This window comes from Oreochromis niloticus, linkage group LG13 (genome assembly GCF_001858045.2).
Source record: "Oreochromis niloticus isolate F11D_XX linkage group LG13, O_niloticus_UMD_NMBU, whole genome shotgun sequence".
In the NCBI taxonomy this organism is placed as follows: Eukaryota; Metazoa; Chordata; class Actinopteri; order Cichliformes; family Cichlidae; genus Oreochromis; species Oreochromis niloticus.
Window position 1 is genome coordinate 11,901,888 of NC_031978.2, and position 22,817 is coordinate 11,924,704.

At 41.6% G+C, this 22,817-nt stretch overlaps 1 protein-coding gene across 1 annotated transcript in view; it reads left to right on the top strand.

Moving 5' to 3' along the window:
- pcnx2 (pecanex 2) overlaps window positions 1-22,817 on the top strand; it is a 41,446-nt gene that overhangs the window by 13,625 nt on the left and 5,004 nt on the right. The window contains exons 14-36 of the mRNA XM_003438418.5: window positions 1,621-1,774; window positions 3,690-3,722; window positions 4,080-4,251; window positions 4,368-4,478; window positions 4,701-4,792; window positions 5,733-5,842; window positions 6,152-6,260; window positions 6,713-6,805; window positions 6,914-7,064; window positions 8,164-8,305; window positions 10,222-10,399; window positions 11,025-11,133; window positions 11,232-11,361; window positions 12,679-12,737; window positions 12,868-13,083; window positions 13,162-13,415; window positions 14,192-14,425; window positions 14,806-14,909; window positions 16,381-16,525; window positions 16,635-16,865; window positions 18,615-18,772; window positions 18,878-18,994; window positions 20,703-20,875. Coding sequence (XP_003438466.1) covers window positions 1,621-1,774; window positions 3,690-3,722; window positions 4,080-4,251; window positions 4,368-4,478; window positions 4,701-4,792; window positions 5,733-5,842; window positions 6,152-6,260; window positions 6,713-6,805; window positions 6,914-7,064; window positions 8,164-8,305; window positions 10,222-10,399; window positions 11,025-11,133; window positions 11,232-11,361; window positions 12,679-12,737; window positions 12,868-13,083; window positions 13,162-13,415; window positions 14,192-14,425; window positions 14,806-14,909; window positions 16,381-16,525; window positions 16,635-16,865; window positions 18,615-18,772; window positions 18,878-18,994; window positions 20,703-20,875 — 3,275 coding nt within the window. The remainder of the gene's footprint in view (window positions 1-1,620; window positions 1,775-3,689; window positions 3,723-4,079; window positions 4,252-4,367; window positions 4,479-4,700; window positions 4,793-5,732; window positions 5,843-6,151; window positions 6,261-6,712; window positions 6,806-6,913; window positions 7,065-8,163; window positions 8,306-10,221; window positions 10,400-11,024; window positions 11,134-11,231; window positions 11,362-12,678; window positions 12,738-12,867; window positions 13,084-13,161; window positions 13,416-14,191; window positions 14,426-14,805; window positions 14,910-16,380; window positions 16,526-16,634; window positions 16,866-18,614; window positions 18,773-18,877; window positions 18,995-20,702; window positions 20,876-22,817) is intronic.

Consider the following 22,817-nt stretch of genomic DNA (forward strand, 5'->3'; position numbering starts at 1 on the left):
CAGCCTGCTTCAAAATGGCCACCATCGTCCCTGTACCCAAATCCTCCACCATCTCATCATTGAACGACTGGCGACCTGTAGCCCTGACCCCCATCGTGAGCAAATGCTTCGAGAAGCTGGTCAGGGACTTCATCTGCTCTGCACTACCCGACTCACTGGACCCTCTACAGTTCGCATACCGCCACAACAGGTCCACTGATGATGCCATAGCCCTGACACTCCATGCTGCCCTGTCACACCTGGAGAAGAGAGACACGTATGTGAGAATGCTGTTTGTAGATTACAGCTCAGCATTCAACACCATCGTTCCCTCGAAGCTGGACAGGAAACTGCAGGATCTAGGACTGAGCAGCTCCCTCTGCAGCTGGATCCTTAACTTCCTGTCTGACAGACGCCAAGTGGTCAGACTGGGCAGCACCACCTCATCCCCCATCACACTGAACACTGGTGCTCCACAGGGGTGTGTACTGAGCCCTCTCCTGTACTCACTCTACACCTACGACTGCACGGCCACTAACAACTCCAACATCATTGTGAAGTTTGCGGACGACACTACAGTGGTGGGTCTTATCACCAACGGTGATGAGACAGCCTACAGGGAGGAGGTCAGCGCCCTGACCCACTGGTGTCAAGACAACCATCTCACCCTCAACGTCGCAAAGACAAAGGAGCTGATAGTGGACTTCCGGAGGTGCAGAGGAGTACACACCCCCATCACCATCAACGGCGCCGCTGTGGAGAGAGTGAGCAGCTTCCGCTTCCTTGGTGTACATCTGGCTGAGGATCTTACGTGGTCAGTACACATAAACAAGACAGTGAAAAAGGCGCAGCAGCGCCTCTTCTTTCTCAGGAGACTGAAAAGATTCGGCATGAGCCCCCGCATCCTCAGGACCTTCTATCGCTGTGCCATTGAGAGCATCCTCACTGGATGCATCACCACCTGGTATGGCAACACCACCGCTTACAACCGCAAAGCTCTCCAGAGAGTAGTGCGGTGTGCTGAACGGATAATTGGAGGTGAGCTTCCCTCCCTCCAAGACATCTACAGGAAGCGGTGCCTGAGGAAAGCGGGGAGGATCATCAAGGACTCCAGTCACCCCAGCCATAAACTCTTCAGACTACTTCCATCAGGAAGGAGGTTCTGCAGCATCCGGTCCCGTACCAGCAGACTGAGAGACAGCTTTTTCCACCAGGCCATCAGACTGCTGAACACGTCATAGACACCTCACCCTCACTACTGGAACTTCAACATTATGCACTCCATACTGTACATTAATGCCACTGTTTTGCACATACCTACCTCTGTATATTTTATATTTTATATATCTTATTTTATTGTTTACTCTATTTCATTTGTAAAACATGTATATACACACTCACACACACACACACACACACACACACGTAGAAAAACATATTTAGTACACACATTCAGTAATGTATATACCTTTATATATGGTACATATATTTATTACTTTTTAGATTAACCATTTTTATATTTTGCTTGTTGCACGTTATTGTATTTTGCACAACTCTGTTGCTTGTGAAGCTTGCACACAAGCTTCCTAATAAGGTATTAGAGGCTCTGCTGTGACCTGTCTCTGCTTTTTTTTATAATAGAAACCAGGATGTTCTGGAGAATCTAGTTGCAGTCTTCATGGCCTTCCTGGTTTCCTTTCTGGGTTTTGTGCTTCTCAACCATGGGTGCTTCAAAGACTTCTGGATCTTCCAGTTCTGTCTGGTCATTGCCAGCTGCCACTATTCATTACTGAAGGTAAAAAAGTCTTCAGTCCAGAATAAAGATACTGTATATCAAACTGAGGGCAAAATCCAACACGATATAATTGCCACATTAATAGCTACAGCTTGTGCTGCGTTTAAGGAATAAAGTGTGAGGTCAAAATGTTAGCCATGGGCACTAAATATAGACAAAAAGTAAAGCTGACCTCAGACTTGCCAGTTCCTGTTTGCTCCCACTCACTTCCTCTCTGTTGAAATGCAGCAAAGCCTACACGCTAATTTAGTCAGTCAACTGCCTCCAGGGAGAATGTTTAGCCAAATATAACGAAATATGATATATGCAGAAACAAGGAAATGATGACCTACCTCAGAGACTACCGTAAACTCCCACTATGTTATGCTGCTGTCATAATTGTTTCCCAGCATATTTTCTCGTCCATGAATCACCCTCTCGTTATGGTGGAGAGATTTGTATGTCCTGGTGATCCCTGGAGTTATGTGCTATATAGGATCTCCCAAGGCAAACAGCCCCTGAGTGAAGGGCCAGATTAACTGTGATTCATAGGATCTCTATAGAAAAAAACAACAGTGGACTGTGTTAACTTTACTGGATTGGGGATACTGGGAGCCAGGTCTGCTGGAGGAGCTCATCAGTGAGTGTCTGGTGGCCAGGCCTTACCCATGTGGCTCATTCTGGCCTATGGGCCAGCCCTCCTGTTGGTCAGGTGGTAGTCAAAAGCAGAGGCCTTGGTGTTATGCTGCTTGGTGACTGAATTAATGTGCTTCTGCCAAAGAGTGGCTGGGCTCAGCCTTAGAGACAGGGTAAGGAGTTTGGTTATTTGGAAGGGGCTAGGAGTAGAGCCACTACTTCTCCACATCAACAGGAGCCAGTTGAGGTGGCTCAGGCATCTGACATGGATGCAGCCTAAGTGAGATGTTCCAGGCATGTCCCCCCCTGCAGGAGATTTCGGGGCAAACACAGGACACGCTGGAGAGATTACATCTCCCAGCTGGCTTTGGAATTCCTTGCTGTCCCCCCAGAAAAGCTAGAGGAGTTGGCTAATGAGAGGAAGGTCTGGGGGTAAAAGTAAAGTAAAAGTAAAATGTATTTATTTAGCCCTTTTTAAGGCAAGAAAGCAGTATTAAGTGCTTTTCAGACTATCGGTAAAAAAGACAGCTAATGTGAGGTCAAAATGAGCACACATGAACCAAATAAAACAACAGAGAACACAAAAACATGACCCTAACCTGAAGAGAGAGTGTTAAGCTATTCCACAGTCTTGGTGCTAAGATATGAAATACACAGTCCCCCTTAGTTTCCAGACTAGTATGTGGGATCACAAGAAAACCTCTATCTGAGGACCTAAGGAGCCAGCATTGTGAATAGGTGGTGGAGTAATTTGATGATATAGGTGGGGGCTTCACCCAAGGCCATAAAAGTAAGAACCAAGGTTTTTAACTGAAACCTAAACCTGACGGGAAGCCACTGCAGGTGCTTTAACAATGGGCTGATATGATCAAAATTTATGTGTGTGAGTTAAAAGCTTTGCAGCAGCATTTTGGACAGATTGAAGGAAATTGATAAATGCCTAAGACAGATAAGAAAATAGTGAATTACAATAATTTAAGTAGGAGGAGATGAAGGGATGAACAGCCATCTCCAGTTCACTCTTGAGTCAGCGGTTTGGAGTTAAATGGAAAAGGCAAGATGGGGTCAGAGACTCGATGTGAGCAACAAAAGTCAAGGATTGATCTAAAGTGAAGTCAAGGTTCTAAATCTCAGCTTTTACAGTGGATACTTACACAGATATCCACATGACCTGGACCCAGATAAGCAGCAGAAAATGGATGAATGGGTAGATGAAAGGATTGGTGGATGGATGTTATCAGACTAAAGTTGGTATTATCGCTGCTGTTTTCAAACTGGCTTTTATGGGTTTGTTTTGCAGAGTGTTCAACCAGATGCGGCTTCACCGACCCATGTAAGTTTGTTTCTTTGTTACTGAAAAAATACTGAAAAGGTTGTATGATAATCACTAACAATTTGGAAACACGTGCATCCTTGTTGTGCGTGCGTGTGACTGCTCTTCCTCTTCAGTGTTGCAGTTTTTGATGATGTTATGAATTTCAAAACATTTCCTTTTTTCCATGTGAATAATTTTGCTGAGCTTTGACTGGTGAACATGCAAAGTGGCTACAGAGGATCTGCCTTATTTGTTGCTATGGTAGTTGTGTCATATTATTGTGAAAACAGAGGAAGGTGTTTAGTTGTAGGTGTTATCTTACTGTGATGGAAATCAGGGTAAACCCCTACAGGTGGCATCCCTCTATGTCTCCAGGGTCACAACCAACTGGTGGCCTACAGCCGAGCGGCCTACTTCTGCATTTTCTGTGCACTGATCTGGGTACTGGAGCAGCTGCTGAGGAGGAAGGACCTGCCGGTCTCCAGCCTGTATGGAGTCACCATCGTCTGCTATGATGTACTGCGCTTCTTACGAGACCTCCTAGTGGGTAAGGATAAATATAACAGGAGAAAACATGCAGATGCAGTTGCTTGCAGTATGCTAACAGTATTTTTTTTCTTTGATAAATACATAAAAATGTCTTTTGTTTTACGCATTAAACAGGTTTTACCTACTGCTTCCCAATCACCTTCCTGGTGGGCCTTTTCCCTCAGATCAACACCTTTACCATCTACCTGCTGGAGCAGATTGACATGCACTTCTTTGGAGGAACAGGTTTCTAATCTCTTGATTTTAGCATTGCTCGTGTTAGCTAATTCAGATCCTAGTTCCTATTTTCACTATAAACTGTAACTTTTGGCTGTTTATTCATAAACATACATACAAAGACAGAACAGCCTTTCAGGACCATTGAGTAAAAAGTATCTTCTGAGCTTAGTTTGTTGCCATTTTAAACCACTGTTTGTATTTTTAACCTTTCTAACTTGTGTGTCTCAGCTGCCACCAGTCTCATCTCTGCAGTATACAGCATCTTACGTAGTCTGGCTGCTCTGTCTCTGCTTTACGGTTTCTGCTTCGGCGCTCTCAAGGTAGGAAACAGAGGAAGAGCACTTAGAGGATGTAACATTACTTATCTTCTTCTTTCGTGCTTTTTTCCTTTCCTGTTGAACTAATGCTGTGTTCACGGTCACCTCCTTGGTTAAAGGAGTAGAGGGAAGCATGTAGTACAGGTACAGGAATTATTTAAATAATCTTCAGTAAAATACAGTGTCACGGTCTGCGAGGGGGGGGAAGACCGTGTGTGGAAGTGTGAGGACTCAGGTGCAAACACAGTCGAGGAGACAGCACTGAACTTGAAACGAAAAGCAAGCCTTTATTTTGGCTGGATTAAAGGTGGCAAACAAAGCAGAAAGCACCGAGGCAAAACTAAATTAGAAGCTGAACTAGGAAAACAGAAAACTAGAAACTGAGACTTAACTAAGACAACTAGGAAGGCTATGAATAGGTGACTATGAATACTATGACTGAAACAACTATGAACAGGACTCTGTGCTGGAACATGAAAGAACTATGAAACATATACATAACTAGCACAGAGTCCTGAAACCTGACGTAACAATGAACAAGGGAGACAAAGGACTTAAATACACACATGAGGTGATCAGGAGAAGTGGAGACACATGAGGACACAGCTGACACACATGAACCTGATGACGGGACAGGGGAGGTGAAACTAAATGCAGTGAACAAAGAACACCAGACTCTTTCAAAATAAAACAGGAAACATGAACACAGGGTGAAAACACAAGAGGAATCTACTAAACAATGAAAATTAACAGCAATCTAGGCATAATAGAAATAAGTGGATAAGCTAAGCTAGAACATAAATGAATAACAAAATACAGTGAAACTCAAAACACTGGGTTGCATGACCCAAGACCGTGACACACAGAAACTGTTGCTAGTCAAGCACATGTCACACACACTCACAATTCACATTGCTGTGTGTGTGTTTGTTGTTGTTCATAGGAACCATGGGATGAGCAGCACACCCCAGCCCTGTTCTCTGGTTTCTGTGGCCTTTTAGTGGTGCTTTCCTATCACCTCAGCCGACAAAGCAGTGACCCTTCTGTACTTCTGTAAGTATCACGCGGTGTATGTGTGTGTGTGTTTGCTTGTGAGCAGCCTCTTGTTCTTTATTTAAAAAAAGCTGAAAAAGCTGAAATCATTGACACAAGGAACTGGAGGCAGACGGTTGATAACTCAGATGAAACATGCTGATACTACTTATACTATTTAAAAATAACTGTCACTGACTCACTTTAATTGTATTCTTCAGAAGTTTTATTTGAAGCTGTTAAAAAGCTTCATAAATAAATTCTGTTATTATTAGCTGCCTATTATCATCGGCCATTACTAATCTAAACGTGTAAAATACTTATTTTCAGATCTCTAATCAAGTCAAAGATAATGCCTGCGCTTGTGGAGAGTGACGAAGAGGAGGAGGATGATACAAACATCAAAGATCCTCTACCTGAGAAACTGCAGAATTCCATGGTAACAATATTTATCTTCATATTAGTGGAAGATGGTGAGATTCAGGTTATTATCAGCCCCGGGATTACACGACTGTCCCTGTTAGCTCAGGTTAGTCTGCGATAATAATTATCAGAAAATCAATCCTCATTATCTCTGTGCATCTCTGAATTTATACAGCGTGAGAAGGCATAAACTGCATAAAGGTGAGATGATGAATCAGTGTTTGCTGGCGATCACTGTGTGTGATTAAAGGGAATTATGCATCAGAGAAGGCAAACCTGTCGCCTTTTACAGCATTAATGGAGATTGTAAAGCTCTTAACTCTTCCCGCGCTCCTGTGCCTTTGATCTCCAAAAACTGGCCGCTCAGCGCAGATAGTCAGGAATAATCGCACACCTAAATGAGCTGGATATGTGTTTTCATGTGGATTATGAATGACTGCAGCTGTCCCTCCCTTTTGTGCTCTGCAGAAAGAAATTCTGCTGTCGGACATCATGGCGTGCTCCGTTGCCTACATCCTAACCTTCGCCATCACCGCGAGTACCGTGTTTCTGTCTCTCAAGGTGGCCCAACTTGTTTTCTGCTTTTTACACTGCCTTCTACATTTGATCTCTACTACTAGCACAATAATTTCATCTTATGTCTCTTTTATTATATACCCATGTGTGCAGCCCTTTGTGACCATAGTGCTGTATGCTCTGGCGGGGACTGTGGGGTTTGTAACCCACTACCTGATCCCGCAGCTCAGGAAGCATCACCCTTGGTTGTGGATCTCCCACCCAGTCCTCAAGACCAAGGAGTACTACCAGTTTGAACCCAGAGGTCAGTGTCCCTACTGCATGTAGTTCATAATGAAGTATGTGCATGCAAACAGCAAAACCATACAGTTAGCGTAACAGCAATCAGTCACTCAGTTATAAAAGTGCACAATCAGTGTGCAGCATGGTCCCACTACATAATTAATGCAAGTACATGGGATAAATATACCGCTAAAATAATATCACAACCACATTAAAAAACATCAGCTAAGTGGAAATCTGATGGATGCAAGAGTAATGGCTTGTAATGAATTAAATAAAGGCAGGTTTTCAGTCTCTTTAAAGATTTCTACTGAACTTGCTTCTTAATCATGTAATGGGAAGCCACTGAGGAGATAAGAGCACTTTAGGGAAGTATATCAGCATTGGGAGAGTGAAGAGGGCCTGCTGGTCTATATGGCACAATTAGCTCAGATAAGTAAGGTGGTGCAAGTCCAGGCATGGCTTGAGCAGACAAAAAAGGAAAGGGAAAAAAAGGAAAATTCATTTAAAAATCAAAAGCAGATGACACTTTTTCGAATATTTTTGAGACGGGTGTAAAAAAACTGCCATACCAAACATGGAGCTACTCGCTGTAATGACCTCTGCTGAATCAGAAAGCAGACCAAGGTAGCTTTTTGGTGTTGTTTCATGTTTTTTATTCTTTATTTTCAGTCAGCAGTTTGTGTTTACAAGAGAAATAACAGAACCAGTACTATGTCATATCCTCTGCTATACATGGGTTTTAAATGATGGCTCCTTGAGGCAACTGTTGTTATGATTTGGCACTATATAAATTAATTGATCTGAATTTATGGAGGGAATAAATGAAATGGTCTGCACTGCTACACCCTGCCTGCTTATACACAGTCACGATTTGATGATGATTTTTCATGTTGGTGGTGAAACCTAAAGTATGGCTGTGTCTGTTGGTTAGCCCACACTGAAACATCTACATAACTGTATGTATTTGCTGTTATGTTTTTGTGAAATGAGTTGGGGTGGATGGATTTTGCTGTAGTGCCACCAGCGGGTCAGACTCTAAACGTGTCCCGCTAACTGTGCTCTGGAATCTTGTGATTCTGCTCCGTTCATGGGTTTTAAAATTTTGTCATGTGTTACAGAGGACGCGGTGCTTATGTGGTTTGAGCGCCTGTACGTGGGACTGCTGTGCTTTGAGAAATACGTGGTGTACCCCGCCATTGTGCTGAGCGCGCTCACTAATGATGGCTTTGCTCTCAGTCACCGCAAGAAGCTGGGAATCCAGTAAGTGGACCACAGAAAACATACAGCATCACATTTAAGATTCCAGATTCTGGATTTTAATTATCATTATTTTCTAGTGTAACCTATGTTTTTGTAGCTACAGTTTACAGAGGTCACACGCAGGCATTCACTAAGTTGCTGTTTAGAAAAGAGCACAGCTTTTAGGAGTCACTGAATGCATGTGTATGATTGTGACTGGTTCAAAACATGGCTTTGCAGAACAGGCAGACAGTCGGCTGCAGTTTCCTCAAATATAATAAAAATAATAATTCGCCTTTCGCTTGTTAACAGTCCAGTCAAATTTGAAAAATGGCAACAAATAATATTTATTCGACAATTCCACCTAATTAAAATTGCAGATAGGAGACCAAGTAGCAGCCATAAAACAATGAATGACTAACACTGATGTTATTGAAGCTAATCTAATAATTCTCAATTGTGACTCTACAAAATGTGATGATACTCGTTGTAGTAGTAGTTGGTTTATTCAGTGGATGTGCCAAATGTGTTTTTATAACAAATATAGACCGGATCCAGAATGATGCACTGGGAAGGTTAAGATTTCATCTTAACCAGGTAACTTCAGGGTTAACCCTGGGTTTGCTGAACTACAAAGGTGGTTCACTTCTTACTGGCCATGGTATATTGCCATGGTAACTTGTGCTCTGAACCTAACCTGTTCCGGAGAAGGTTAAGTTCATGATTAGAGATTTACAGGTATGAAATCATCACCTACTGACCAATTAATTCTCTGAAAAATCACATCACCTATTGTGGAAGACCCCTCAGAGCTCTGTGTGTGGATAGTAGGCGGGTCTAAAGTTTTAGTGTCTGATGCCTTTATGTTTCCGTGATGAGCAGCAATTATAAATCTAGATTCTTAGATGAACCTTATTTGGATTTTCTTTTTTCCTGTTGGTTGCAAATAGTTTAAAGGAATTTTATTGCTGGATAAGAATTAATTTACAGTCCTAATTAAAAGGACAAGGTCAAAACAACTTCTTAATGATATAGCTGTAATAGTGAAAAGTCTGTTAACTTACACATTCACCATGTTGGCTTGTGAACAGAATGGAGGCTTCTAGCTTAACTTCACCTAATTCCAAGGTGCAAAGAGAAAAACAAATGCCTAAAGAAGTCTCCAGCGTCACTTGTATAAAGAACAGCTTTATTACTTGACCAGTGCGTTTTGGCCTGTGCCCTTCATCCTGGTCAACAGACCGAAATGCATTGATCAGGTTTCCTCCATTCTGTTTTCAAGCATCACATTTTTCTGAGACACACTCATCATGGAACAACAGCATCACACCAACACCATCCAGTCCCTGACTACAAACACTGATGACGGAGCTTCTGCTTTCTGTGGTTTTAAGAGGTACTAAGGACCACGGCACTCTTTGAACATGATGTCCACTATGAGACCTACAGAAGTTATTTTTCTTCACAACAAGTGCACGCAGTAACTCTATCAGAATATATCAGAAACGAAGTGATCCCACAAGGCCCACGTATCCTTAAACCACCTTCTTTTCCAAGGATAATGAAAAACTTGTCACAGAATAGTGTTCGTAAATGATAGCCATTGCCACACAACATCTCACTGAAGGTAAAAGCAAACATTTTTAAGAAGATGCACTTGCATCTTGACACTTGATGAAGGAGTATACAAAGGGTTAAACCTATCCTTGGAGCAAACATTGCCAAGGTTCAGCATTTACTTTATTTATACAGTAGATCTTTGACTGATCAGATTCTGCCAACATCAATCCTTTTATGTGACGCCCTGGGTTAACTGGTAAAATTTACAATCAGCTTGGTGCGACTGCTTATCCGCTTAGATAATGAAAAGATAGTACAAAGCCCATTAAGGAGGGGGATTTAATCATTTTTTTGTGCCCTTGTTTTTCCTCCTTTAGCTGTGATGTTCTCCTGACGACAGTCGCTGGACTGAAACTCCTGCGCTCATCCTTCTGCAACCCCAGCTTCCAGTTCCTCACTCTGCTCTTTACGCTCATTTTCTTTCACTTCGACTGTCCACGTGCCTCCGAGAGCTTCCTGCTGGACTTCTTCATCATGTCCATTGTGTTCCACAAGGTAAAAGAACCACTGATGATTTCTGGAGGACCACATGAGAGAATGCAGGAGGTTGAAACACAGTTATTTTCAACGTATACAATACTTAGTGGGTATAGAAATAAGCAGATATTTGTGATAAGCAGAAACAAGGACACAAAGAAAGCATAAAAAATATCCCAGCTGATCTAACTTTTCTGGTGTTATACACAACAGCTGAGACTTGAATGCTAACTGCTAATTTACTCATCAAGTTTGCAAAGGGTAGTTACTCATCACAGAGGGTGCTAGTCATGCTCTGGTAAAGTCTGAGAAAATACAATAATCAAAAGTAAATCTGCTGACAAACCTTTTGAAAGTGATTCTTAAAAAAATAGTAACTTCAAGCTGATTGAGAGCAACAAAAACATGTTTTCATTTGCGACTGAAAAGTGTGTTTTTGTGTGTTTTATGTGCAGCCGTTGACAGAAACCGTGTGACTGAAATATGAAACCATCAACAGACTTACCTTTTGTGTTCTGTTAATATGTGCCTGTCATGAGCCTTGCAGAATAATTAGAGCGTATATGAAGCTCGGCAGTTAAATAAGGCTGTCGCTGCTGTGCGGCTCTCAGCGGATTGACTGTGTGCTTCCCTTTCTGTCCAGATGCGTGAGCTGCTGCTGAAACTCCATTTCATCCTGGTTTACATCGCTCCCTGGCAGATCGCCTGGGGCAGCGCTTTTCATGCCTTTGCTCAGCCCTTTGCTGTGCCTCGTATCCTTTCTCTAAGACCTGCATGTGTGTGAAAGTGTATCAGTGCCTGTTTTTTTTTGTTTTTTTTCTTTCCTTGACTGGCGTGTGTGTGCGTCTAGACTCAGCCATGCTGCTGCTCCAGACTCTGCTCACCACAGTTTTCTACACTCCACTCGCTCCCTTCCTGGGCAGTGCCATCTTCATTTCCTCTTATCCGAGGCCCATTAAGTTCTGGGAGAGAAACTACAAGTAAGGGCCTGATGAGGAAATTAAGTGAATGTGCCGTCAGTCTCTCAAATGGTCCAGATTAAGGAATTCTTGAAAATTAAAGAACAGGTCATTGTCAGTAAAGCTCATGAAAATAAATGTGTTTAGCTTTTACTAAAATAGCCTTTTTTTCTCTATGCTGCAGAGCTATGGTTTCTAATTTAAAACAAACTAATGAGGTAGACTTTTATTCTGGGTTGCATGGTCCTTTTTTACAAGTTTGAATTGCACAGTCCAGCTGCAGATGTGGCTAAAAAATAGTCCTCATCAGTTAAAGTAATTTTAGTTAAAAACTACAATACCCAGCTGTGTTAAAAATGATTTGCAGTTGTGAAAAAACTATTTTTCACATGTCTATGCGATTTTTTGAAAAGCTAATTGTACCTCAGGGTTCAGTAGCTTATAGTACCACCTTTAGCAGCAATAACTTGAAGTATATTCTGTATGACTTTGTCAGTCTTTCACATTGCTGTGGAGGAATTTTGGCCCACTCTGTTAAAGTGCCCCCACAGCATTTCACTTTGGAACGCTACAGCACATGGCCTCACATTTGACTCCACAATACTTTGATATATAGAGGAGCACATGATCAACTCAGTGGCTACAAGGTGTCCAGGTCCTATAGCTACAAAACAAGCCCACCTCATTTTGTAGAAGTTTTCTGTGATTAGGCTTTTATATGGTTAAATGGGCTTACGTGGTAGGATAACTACTGAATCGTGACTTCCTTCTCCAGTTTGTAATTTGCACATCTGTTTTTTTTATTTACTGAAGAAGCAATCAATCTTCGTCTTTTGAACTGAGCTCCCCTTCTGTCTCACACTTAGCTGCTTACACAATAAAGTGTCTTTGTTCCCTCTTACTTATTGATGTGAGAGACTGCATGCATTCAGCACCCTGAGAGCACGCCAGAAATACTCCCACAGCTTTCATGTGCAAGCTCACCCCTCGACTATATTTAGGTGATACTGTCAGTGTTAGACCTGAAACCTTGAAATCACTGACAGCATCACCTCAGCTGGAGTCAGTTGAAATAGGAAGTGTTTGCTCAAGTTGTCACTGTGAAGCTCAGATGAGCACCAATGCAACATGACACAGAAAGTTCAGCAGAACAGTCACAGCAGAGCAGCTTGGTCCTGGAATAAAAAAATAAAAAATGCATACAGTAGTTTTATAGTGAGACACTTCATACAGGATTACATGATATATTTTATCAGCTTTTAACCTGATGTATAAGCACATACAGGAAAAACATTTGGTGACATTACACAGATATGCTTCTTTTTGTGTTCCTTGCAGCACAAAACGCATCGATAACTCCAACAGCAGGCTGGTGTCCCAGGTGGACAAGGAGACAGGTGAGCTTTAACTTTACTATCACATTAGTTTAATTCATTTCATTCCCCCAACACAAAGAGCATTGTGTATTTTAGTATCAGATAAGGCAGCAAGCACATTTTATCTGTTTTTCTGGCTCTTCTTTTGCAGGTTGTGACGATAACAACCTAAATTCCATCTTTTATGAGTACCTGACTCGATCACTGCAGCATTCGCTTTGTGGTGACCTCATGCTGGGCCGATGGGGCAACTATAGCGCTGGGGACTGTTTCATCCTGGCTTCTGACTACCTCAACGCCCTGGTCCACCTCATAGAGATTGGCAATGGTTTGGTCACCTTCCAGCTGAGGGGTTTAGAGTTCAGAGGTAAAGTACAGCCATCCCATCGCGTCCCTGGCAAATATATCTTATTGCTTTACTTGTGACTCCATGTCTCTATCCCAGGGACGTACTGTCAGCAGCGCGAGGTGGAGGCCATCACAGAGGGCGTGGAGGAAGATGACGCATGCTGCTGCTGTGAGCCGGGCCACTTGCCTCACATGCTGTCATGCAACGCTGCGTTCAACCTGCGCTGGCTGGCTTGGGAAGTGATGGCCACCAAGTACCTGCTGGAGGGTTACAGCATCAGTGAGAACAATGCTGCCACCATGCTGCAAGTGTACGATCTTCGAAAGCTGCTCATCACCTACTATCTGAAGGTACATTTACACTCCAACCTGAAGCTTCCAGATGCACAGAGTATGTGCGTTTACAGGGCATCAGAACGGTTCAAACTATATTGCTAAAAAAGTGTTTGCTTGCCTGCGTTCACACGCACACGCTTGAATGACATCCTGTTCTTAATCCAAAGGGTTTAATATGGTGTTGGCCCGCTCTTTGCAGCTGTAACAGCTTCGACTCTTCTGGGAAGGCTTTCCACAAGGTTTAGGAGTGTGTTTATGGGAATTTTTGAACATTCTTCCAGAAGTGTATTTGTGAGGTCAGACACTGATGATGGACAAAAAGGCTTGGCTCGCTGACAGCAACATGTTTTCATGTAAGACAACAGAGAGCGATGACTGACTCCAGAGAAACCTGCAGTCACTGTTCTTACATGGGAATTTGCTTTCCACTTAAGATCAGATTTTGTCATGTCAAAATAAATTCAAATGAATCTCTGCTATTAAAGGGAACCCTGCACGGTTTTAATAATGCATTCACCCCTGATGCATTCAGTCAGCTTCACTTCAGAGGCAGGCTGAAAACTGAACATTCAGCTCATCTCAAAAGGCTCTTAAAGAGTTGCCTGCACAAAGGTTAAGCAGTTTAAATGACAAATTAATTAACATCTTATGCATTAATCACCATTACAAATAGCAGCATGGCAATAAGGGACTCTAGATATCGTGAGCAGTGCAGTAAAGAGCATGTCTTCCTTATGAGTGAGTGTTATGTTTTTACCTACTGACCCGTTCTTTCTCAATCTCCTTTTCAGAGTATCATCTACTACTTGGTCCACTCTCCCAAACTGTCTACATGGCTCAAGGATGCCACCATTCAGGAGGCGCTGCAGTCCTACACCAAGTGGCACCACATTGAGCGCGACCCTCAGGTCTTTAGCGTGAAGATCGATGAGGACTATGTGCATTGCCTGCAGGGGGTGACACGCGCCAGCTTCTGCAATGTTTACCTGGAGTGGATCCAGCACTGTGCTGGGAAAATGGAGACGGTACGTCCCTTTAAGACTGTTCTATTAAACATCGTCTTGTGAGTTTCAGTTTACACTCTGCTGCAACTTAATGTGGTTATAGTCATCACCCCAAAAGCTTAAAATGCTGAAAGAAGAGGAAAAACTAGAATATATTTCAGATTTGAGAAGCTGGAAACAGTAATGTTTTATGTCGCCTTTAAGGAATTTTGTTTATTGTCATTCTGCTTTTACTTGTTTAGAAATCTGACATGAGTAAGAAGGAAAGCAAGAGTTGCACTATAGTGAAAATAAACTGCTGCAAATTGCCATACAGCACTCATAAGGCTTGAATCTGTACTTACTTTTATCTCTGGCCCATATGCCATTGCCTTCATCCGTGTGTTTGTGCTTATATCCAGCCTGTGGACAGCGATGAAGACTCTCCTCTGGTCACTCTGTCTTATGCTCTCTCCGTCCTGGGGAGGAGATCCCTTGGCACTGCGTCACACAACATGTCCAACAGGTAAGCCTCTCTGACTCCAAAAACAGCACACATACACTGCCTGGCCACAAAAATGGTCACCACCGGGATTTAACTAAGCAAACACATAAAAGCCCTCTGTTGCATAATTACTGCAGTAATCAATATGTTTTAGCTGGCAGAGAAGACTTGCATGCAAGACATGCAGCAGTCTGACTCTCCCATCATCAATAAAAGATTTTGACTAAATAAATAAATAAATCCAACTGTGGTCAGAAATAAATGCTGTGACATTTATAGGCTATCAAAGCTGAAGGCAGTCCAGTGAAATATTAGAGTGTGTGACTGGTTTTGGCTGGCCTGCAATCCCTCTGTGAAGTGAGCTGTGTGGAAATATTATTAAGGTCTTTATACAGCATACCCTTATGCTCATTACTTTGAGCAAATATTTGGTAGCCCATTAGTCTTTCATAGAACTCGGTTTGAGCAAAGTATTTATTTATGCCTCCATTAGCTGAAGTCACACAAGAAAGGCAGAGGTGCCGTCATATAACAGTAAGACAGTTACAGCTACTCAATGTGCTTCAGTTGTAAGCATGTAGAAATGTCCGACTGTGCGCAAAATATATTCAAGTGTGACTTTTCTCTGGGAATATAATGAATTTTTAGGTGTTTTATTTGTTACTAAGTGTCATTTCTTTAGCTCAAAAGTGTTTTAGGACGCAGGAAAAGCAGTGTTAACTGTGATGTTGTGGTAATTGGTAACAAATACTTTAAATCATTCATTCCCTCAGCTGCTAGATTACTTTCAGGCGTCTTTTAGATGAGATTGTTCATTTTTAGACATTTGTCCTTCTTATTCTATTTATGCAGTGCATTATTTTTAATACATTTATTTATTTTTTAAGACTATATTTTGCTTTGACCTCATTGCTTGCTGATCTCTGCCTTGACATGCAATAGCGTTTGTGATCAATATATATGTATACTATAGGTTTTGTGAGTTTGACCATATATGTAGGTTGTGTGAGTAAGTTGTAAACAAATTGCCCTTTTGGGACTGATAAAGTTATCTGAATCTGAATCTAATTTTAAAACCCTGTGTGTTGTTAGAGTGTCGACCTCTTCAGTCTGCTTCCTCTCCTTTGTGCACTTTGGCAGTAGATAAACTTATTCCATTAAAATAAAATAAATGAAAACCAATTAAATTAAATGCTCGCGCTAAATTGATCTTAAAATACAGTAAAAATGTTTCTGTTGTGTTTGAGATTACATGCACAAATTATTGTCTGTCTCATGTTGTACATATTACCCGGTGCTAAACAGAAACACCAGAAGGGGGAGCCAGTGGATTAATCTTTAAACATCCCCGTCATTCAAACATACCTCTGACTCTGCAGTGTTAATATGGCTTGTAATCTAATCTAAAATATGTTATTATAATCCATCCTTTATTTCTCTACCTTTGTTTTTCCTTTATCCCCCCCCCAAATCCCTCCCTTCCTCTTTAAAGTCTTGAATCATTTCTGTACGGTTTCAACACCCTGTTTAAAGGCGACTTCCGCATCGCCACTAAGGATGAGTGGGTTTTCACTGATCTGGACCTTCTCCAGAAGGTGGTGGCTCCTGCAGTCAGAATGAGTCTCAAATTGCATCAGGTAAAGAGCATGTAGCTTTTCAACCTTTAGTGTCAAACTGTACTTGAAATACACATTAAAGAGAAAACATTTCCTTCAACACTTCATGATGAATTTCCTGCTTTTGTAGGATCACTTTACCTGTCTGGAAGAGACCGAGGAGGCATCTATCCTGTACGAAGCCATCACAAACTACCGCAGCAACCTCGTAATCTGCCACGAGAGCGATCCCGCTTGGCGTAAGGCTGTGCTGTCAAGCCGTGACACGCTGCTCACTCTGAGACACATGATTGATGATGGCACGGACGAGTACAAGATCATCATGCTGTACAAACGCCACCTCAGCTTCAAGGTCATCAAGGTAAAATAAGTTTAATTTTCTGGCTGAATGGCTAAACAGCTAAATGCTGTGTGCACGGTGTGACAGCCTCCTGCCTACCTATGAGGAGAAGGTTGGTCTCAAACCAACACTATCACCTTTCCATCTGTATGATAGAACATAACTGTGGCTTTTTTTTTGCTTTTTAATCTTACTGTAAATAAATCACGCAAATTTGAATTTCTTCTGTTCAAACTACTTTTGATTCTGGAGCTGCTGCTTTCCCTTCAGGATGTAAGATGGACTTTTGAAAATGTGCACGTCTATTTTACATACACTCATCATTTTATGGTATTTCTGGGCTTTTAATGATTTCTTTGAGCTGTTTTTTTTCCAGGGTGGAATGATTGTACAGCATACTTCTTTAATGACTTTAAAAAAACAAGATTTGGAAGTTTGAATTTATTTTGGATTTTCTCTAATCCACACAGGGTCAAAAGTGTATATAAAGGCTCAAATATATAAAAAACACTCAGTTAAATATTTTAATTAGTGGCGTTAAAAGTTCTTCAGTGTCGTTTAACTCGACAAGGCCAAAGCCTATTAACTTCATGTTGGTGATCATGGTTGACTACATATCTTAGTTTCTCTTTGCCAGCATAAAAAGGATTTGTTCAACAACACTAATTGGATTGACCAATACTCAGAAAAAAATGGGAAGTCGAAGGAACTCAGTGAAGAAGGAGAATTGTAGATTTACACAAGTTGGGAAGGTCTCCAGATTCCAAGACGGTACAAGTACAGGTATCACTATTTTGCCAAGGTCTTGAAGAAGACCCAAACTGTCACCCTCAGATGAGAGAAAACTGGATGTTCAGGAAAATCCCAAGAACCACCAAGGTTCAAAATTGTCACTAAACTGCTGGTGCATTGAGGGCACCAACCAAGGCAAAGACTCCTGCTCCAAAATCAGCACCTTCATGGTTAACTGAAATTTACAGCTGTCCACATGGACAAGCCAATGGACAAAATGTTTTATGGTCAGAGAGAAATTCTGCTATTTGGCCACAATGACAAGTGACATGTTTGGAGGAGTAAAGGTGAAGCTTTCAAACCCAAGAACACTGTACCAACTGTCAAGCATGGTGGTGGTAGCATCATGGTCTAGGGCTGTTTTGTTGCGGTTTTTTATATCATCTCATGTCAACAGCTAGATGAGTGAAACTTGGACACAATTTGGTGTCCCAACAGGACAAATATCCCAAACGGAAATCAAAACTCCTTTTGGAACTGATAAAACAGGCTAACATTTATCGTCTGGAATGGCTTTCTCACAGCCCTGCCCTCAACCGTATCAGAAATTTGTGGACTACACTTCAAAGAAGGTCCTGTGCCAAGAAACTAACCAATGTAAATGAGGTCTACAAATTCTACCAAGAAGAGTGGTCACATATCCAGCCAGAATTATTCCAGAGGCTTATTGGTGTCTGCCAAAAGCACCTGGTTCACATGGAGTTAGAAATCAGTATAATAGGTCAATTTTAAAGTTTACACCACCTAAAATTACATGATGATTACAAAGGAACAGCTCAGTGTCATTCCCATGACCCTAAGGCTGCCCAGATGTTACAAAATCCTCACACAAGCACCTTGAAACATGCTAATTATCAGGCCACAGCATTGTCATATTCACACATTGTATAAAACAGACCAGATGTTCTCTGGATCTTCTCTCGTGCTTGGACTTTGTACTCCTGTATGATTGTTTCCATTTTTTCCGTACCTCTTCAGATCAATAAGGAGTGTGTGCGAGGCCTCTGGGCAGGACAGCAGCAGGAGTTGATATTTTTAAGGAACCGAAACCCGGAGCGAGGCAGCATCCAAAACTCAAAGCAAGCACTGAGGAACATGGTCAACTCTTCTTGTGACCAGCCACTCGGCTACCCCATGTGCGTGCCAAATTATTACGCAGGAAAATCTTAATTTGCTTCAATAGAAGTATTTAGCCCACTCACATAGACGTTTTCCCTGTTCTTTCTTTTTGTTTTTTTTAGGTATGTGTCACCTCTGACAACTTCATACGCAGGAACACACCGTACGCTACGCGGCATCGGAGGAGGGGCTTTAAGCCTGGATGCCATTCGTTCCTGGCTCTGCTCTAAATGGCTGCGGTCAGTACATTTTGTCCCACTTAAGTAGAAAGTGCAGTTTGTTATTCTTTTTTCATTCTTGCCTTCCAGGCTCAGCCTTTTCCAAATCTCTTCCTGTGACTGTGCTTCAAAATTAGGTGGGTTTTTTTCACATGCTAAAGATAAACAGAAAACAGACTTTATTTAGTTCTCTCTGATGGGTAAGAAGATGATGCTGTAACTTGAAGGTCATGGGTTCAGTCTGGTTGAACCATGAGCCTCTGAGGAGTCTTGAATAACACACTCTTTATCTGGAATATTTAGAGGGCACGCATACAGCAAAAACTTTCATATTTCTTCTATTCATCTAGTTGATTTAATCTCTGAAACTGGGACAAAATCATTTCAGGAGAGAAGATTTGAATTTCTGGACTAGCTAATTATCTGCTGCAAAGACTGCAGAAAGTAAGTTGTAGTAGTTTTCCGGCACACGGTGCATGTTCAGTGTGGCCCATCACATCCCCAGTGGACAGTTGCAGTGTGTGACGGTGCAATCGCTTCATGTGCATCAGTTGCAGATGTTATGGATTTTCCTCTTGATATAGTATGCATTGAAATTCACTGACAAATGCCTCTAAGTGTCAGCAGCTCTTTTTACCATCATTTTGTCTTTTGCTTTAACCCTTTAGTTTGCCACAGTTTGCCTGCTGATTTCAAAGAGGTGAATAAGAACGGAGATGAGTACAAAAGTATTGTGGTTACACCAAATAAGTATATATTCTCTGTTTTTCTCCAGGCGATTTCTAAAATGCATCATCTACTTAATAGCATTTTGTAAGTCACAAAGACTAAATCTGATATATATCTATATATATTTCTGAGCTGTTACAGAAGGCCTTATGTCTCCAGGACAAAAGGGGAAAAAGTTGGGATAAAGCAGTTTATGCCAGCTTCCTAATGCTCTTATTCAGCTGGTTGCATTTAGTATAAATCACTCTGGATAAGATGCAAACTGCAGTGTAATGCTCTGGCTGCCTGCTTAGTTGGAGCCTTGCCTGCTCTGTGGATTTACAGATATTGACTTGGTGGTAGTCAGTGCTGCGAAGAGGCTTCTCTGCCAACTTGATGTAGTTTTAAATACATGTACAGGGACAGTGCAAGTGCATGTTTGAGAGAAATAGACAGCTGGATTACAGAGTAAGAGGGCAGCTGAAAGCTTTAACTCTCTGCTTTGCTATGCAGAAACCTCCTTCCTTGGCTCTCTCTTCCTTTAGCCCCAGTTTCATCCTGCCTTTTGTTTCTCTCTCCATCATTTACACAATACCTTCGGTAGAGCTTATCGTACAGGCGCTGCATTAACCTCTGCAGGTCAGCTAATGGTGTGTGCGCAGTTCGCCCTTAAGCTTCTTGGGGCAGAGTTTTCCTTTCAGATTAGATTAGATTGTTAATCCTGTTTCATCCGCCTTGACTGAAAGGTGTTGTCTTAATTCGACTAAGTAGAAAAGGAGATAAGGAGATGGATCAAGCCTCCCCAGCCAGAACACATTTAACTAATTTAAGAGGAACACCACCACCACCACATATGTTAGCATAGTTACGTAACATCTCTGAGTGTGTGTGTGTGTGTGGTTTAAGCAGTGCTGATAGTTAAGGCTCGCTAAATTTTTGAGCGTCCCCATGTCTGTGCGCATCCCTTGCACTGATGTGGACATGAATAAATAAATCAGAGCTGTGTGCTTGTGTTCTGCAGGGTGCGTAAAGACAACCTGACCAGCTGTAACAGCGGCATGAACATGGAGGATGTGGACTGCGGTGCTGGTGGGTCGTCATCGCTGAGCCACAACCGCCCATCCTCTGTCACATCCAACAGCCTGAGCCAGCACAGAGCCAGGACGGCACACAGCCACAGACACCACAATGCTGGTACAAATTCTTCTACTACAACCTCGATCTAAACCTAATAATGTTTGGGTTTTGTTTGTTTTTAATCACATGAACCAAAGTCAAGCTATGCAACTTTTCAAACCTAAGCCCCGCCCTAAATTATAGTCTGTTATATAGCCTACTCTCTGACCCTGCTTTATAAAAAAAATATGTAGTTTTATTTTAAATTTGAAACAAGCAAAGGCAACATACACCTATCAGAAAAGTGTTTACTAACGTCAAACATGAATTGAGCAATAGGGTCATTTTCCTATAGTTCTGTACAATCAGACAAATTTTTCACTGGAAGTTTTTCCCGCTGCAGGAAAGAATCTGTGCATCATGTGAAAAACTAAGTACACCTGCACCGCTTCCAGTAGCATTAAGGTTGTACTGAGTAGCATCCAGGTGCTGTCAATCAAATGCATTTAATTAATTGATCATCAACAAGTGTGGCTACCTCTATGAAAGCAGATGTTTTGGCAGTTTGCTGGTCTGGAGCCTTCAGGTGTGTGTTAACACAACGCTACGATCTTCGATGAGTGAATGACGAGTGAACATCTCAGACTCTACAGGCCCCAGTTACCATGTTAAATGTTAAGGTTAATGACAGTATGATTAGAAAAAGACTGGCAGCACAGCTCAAGTTTGCAAAGTTGCATCTGAACAAACCACACAACTTCCAGAACAATGTCCTGTAGAGAGACAAAGACAAAGTGGAGATGTTTGATCATAATCAAAAGCACCATGTTTAGCAAAAACTTAACAGCATATTAGAACGTACACCTCATAACAACTGTTAACCACGGTGGTGAAGAGGTAATGATTTGGGTGTGTTTTGTAGCCACAGGGCCTGGGAACCTTGCGGCTGTTGAGTCAATTATGAACTCCTTTGTGTGTCAAAGTACTCTAGATTCAAATATGAGGCTTTTTGTACAATAACTATGACTTGAAAGAAATTAGGTTTTTCCACAAAAGAATGATCCTAAGCACAGCAGCAAAACTACAACAGAATGCCCGAAAAAGAAAAGAATCAAGAAAAATGGGACAAAGTCCAGACTACAACCCAACTGAAATGCTGTGGTGGGACAAAAATGAATCTCTGGAAACCTCAATAACCTGAGGCAACGTTGTAAAGAAGAGTGGGACAAAATTCTTCCACAATTATGTGAGAAACCGATAAAGTCACTCGCGCAGCAGGTGGTGTTTCTACAAGCATGGGATTAACTCAGTTTTTCGCATGTAACTAATGATTAGGCTGCTTACTTATGTAGTAAAATTAAGGTCAGCTTTTGAACTCTAAAGCACTTTAGATTCCTGTCACTATTCCTCCTTTGACAGCAGGTCTGTTTTTCCACAACTACCCCAGGAAAGTTAGCAGTAACTTCCAGATATAACAAAGGCGTTATCCTCTTCCTGTTCGGAATGCACATTCAAGCCTTTATTTTCCCGGGATACTTTAAACCCAGTGGTATAAATTGTATCATTTTATGATTAATACAAGGCGTAACCATCGCAAACACAGTTTGTTCCATTATTCTATAGACACTACGCTGTGATATTAATATTTACATATGAGGACAAAATAATTAGTGCCCCTATGAAATTGTCTGTGTAAAGCTACAGATTTTCACCATAGCATTTCTAAACATGCTATTTTTTAAATTTGCAAACAATAAGAGGAATATTTCAGAAAACACAAAAAATACGAGGGCCAAAATTATTAACCTCCCACTGAGCCATAGTACAAACCACTGCTGAGCAACTGTGTAATGTTCAAAATTTGTAAAATCAAGTTAAAACTGATGGATATCTTGCAATTTACACACAGTATAAAAAAAAATTCAGTAAGGGTTTGAGCTGTCACTTGAGAAAGTGTCATGCCATAAACAAAGGAAATCAGTTTCAACTTGAGAAAAATCATTTTCGATACTCACAAAGT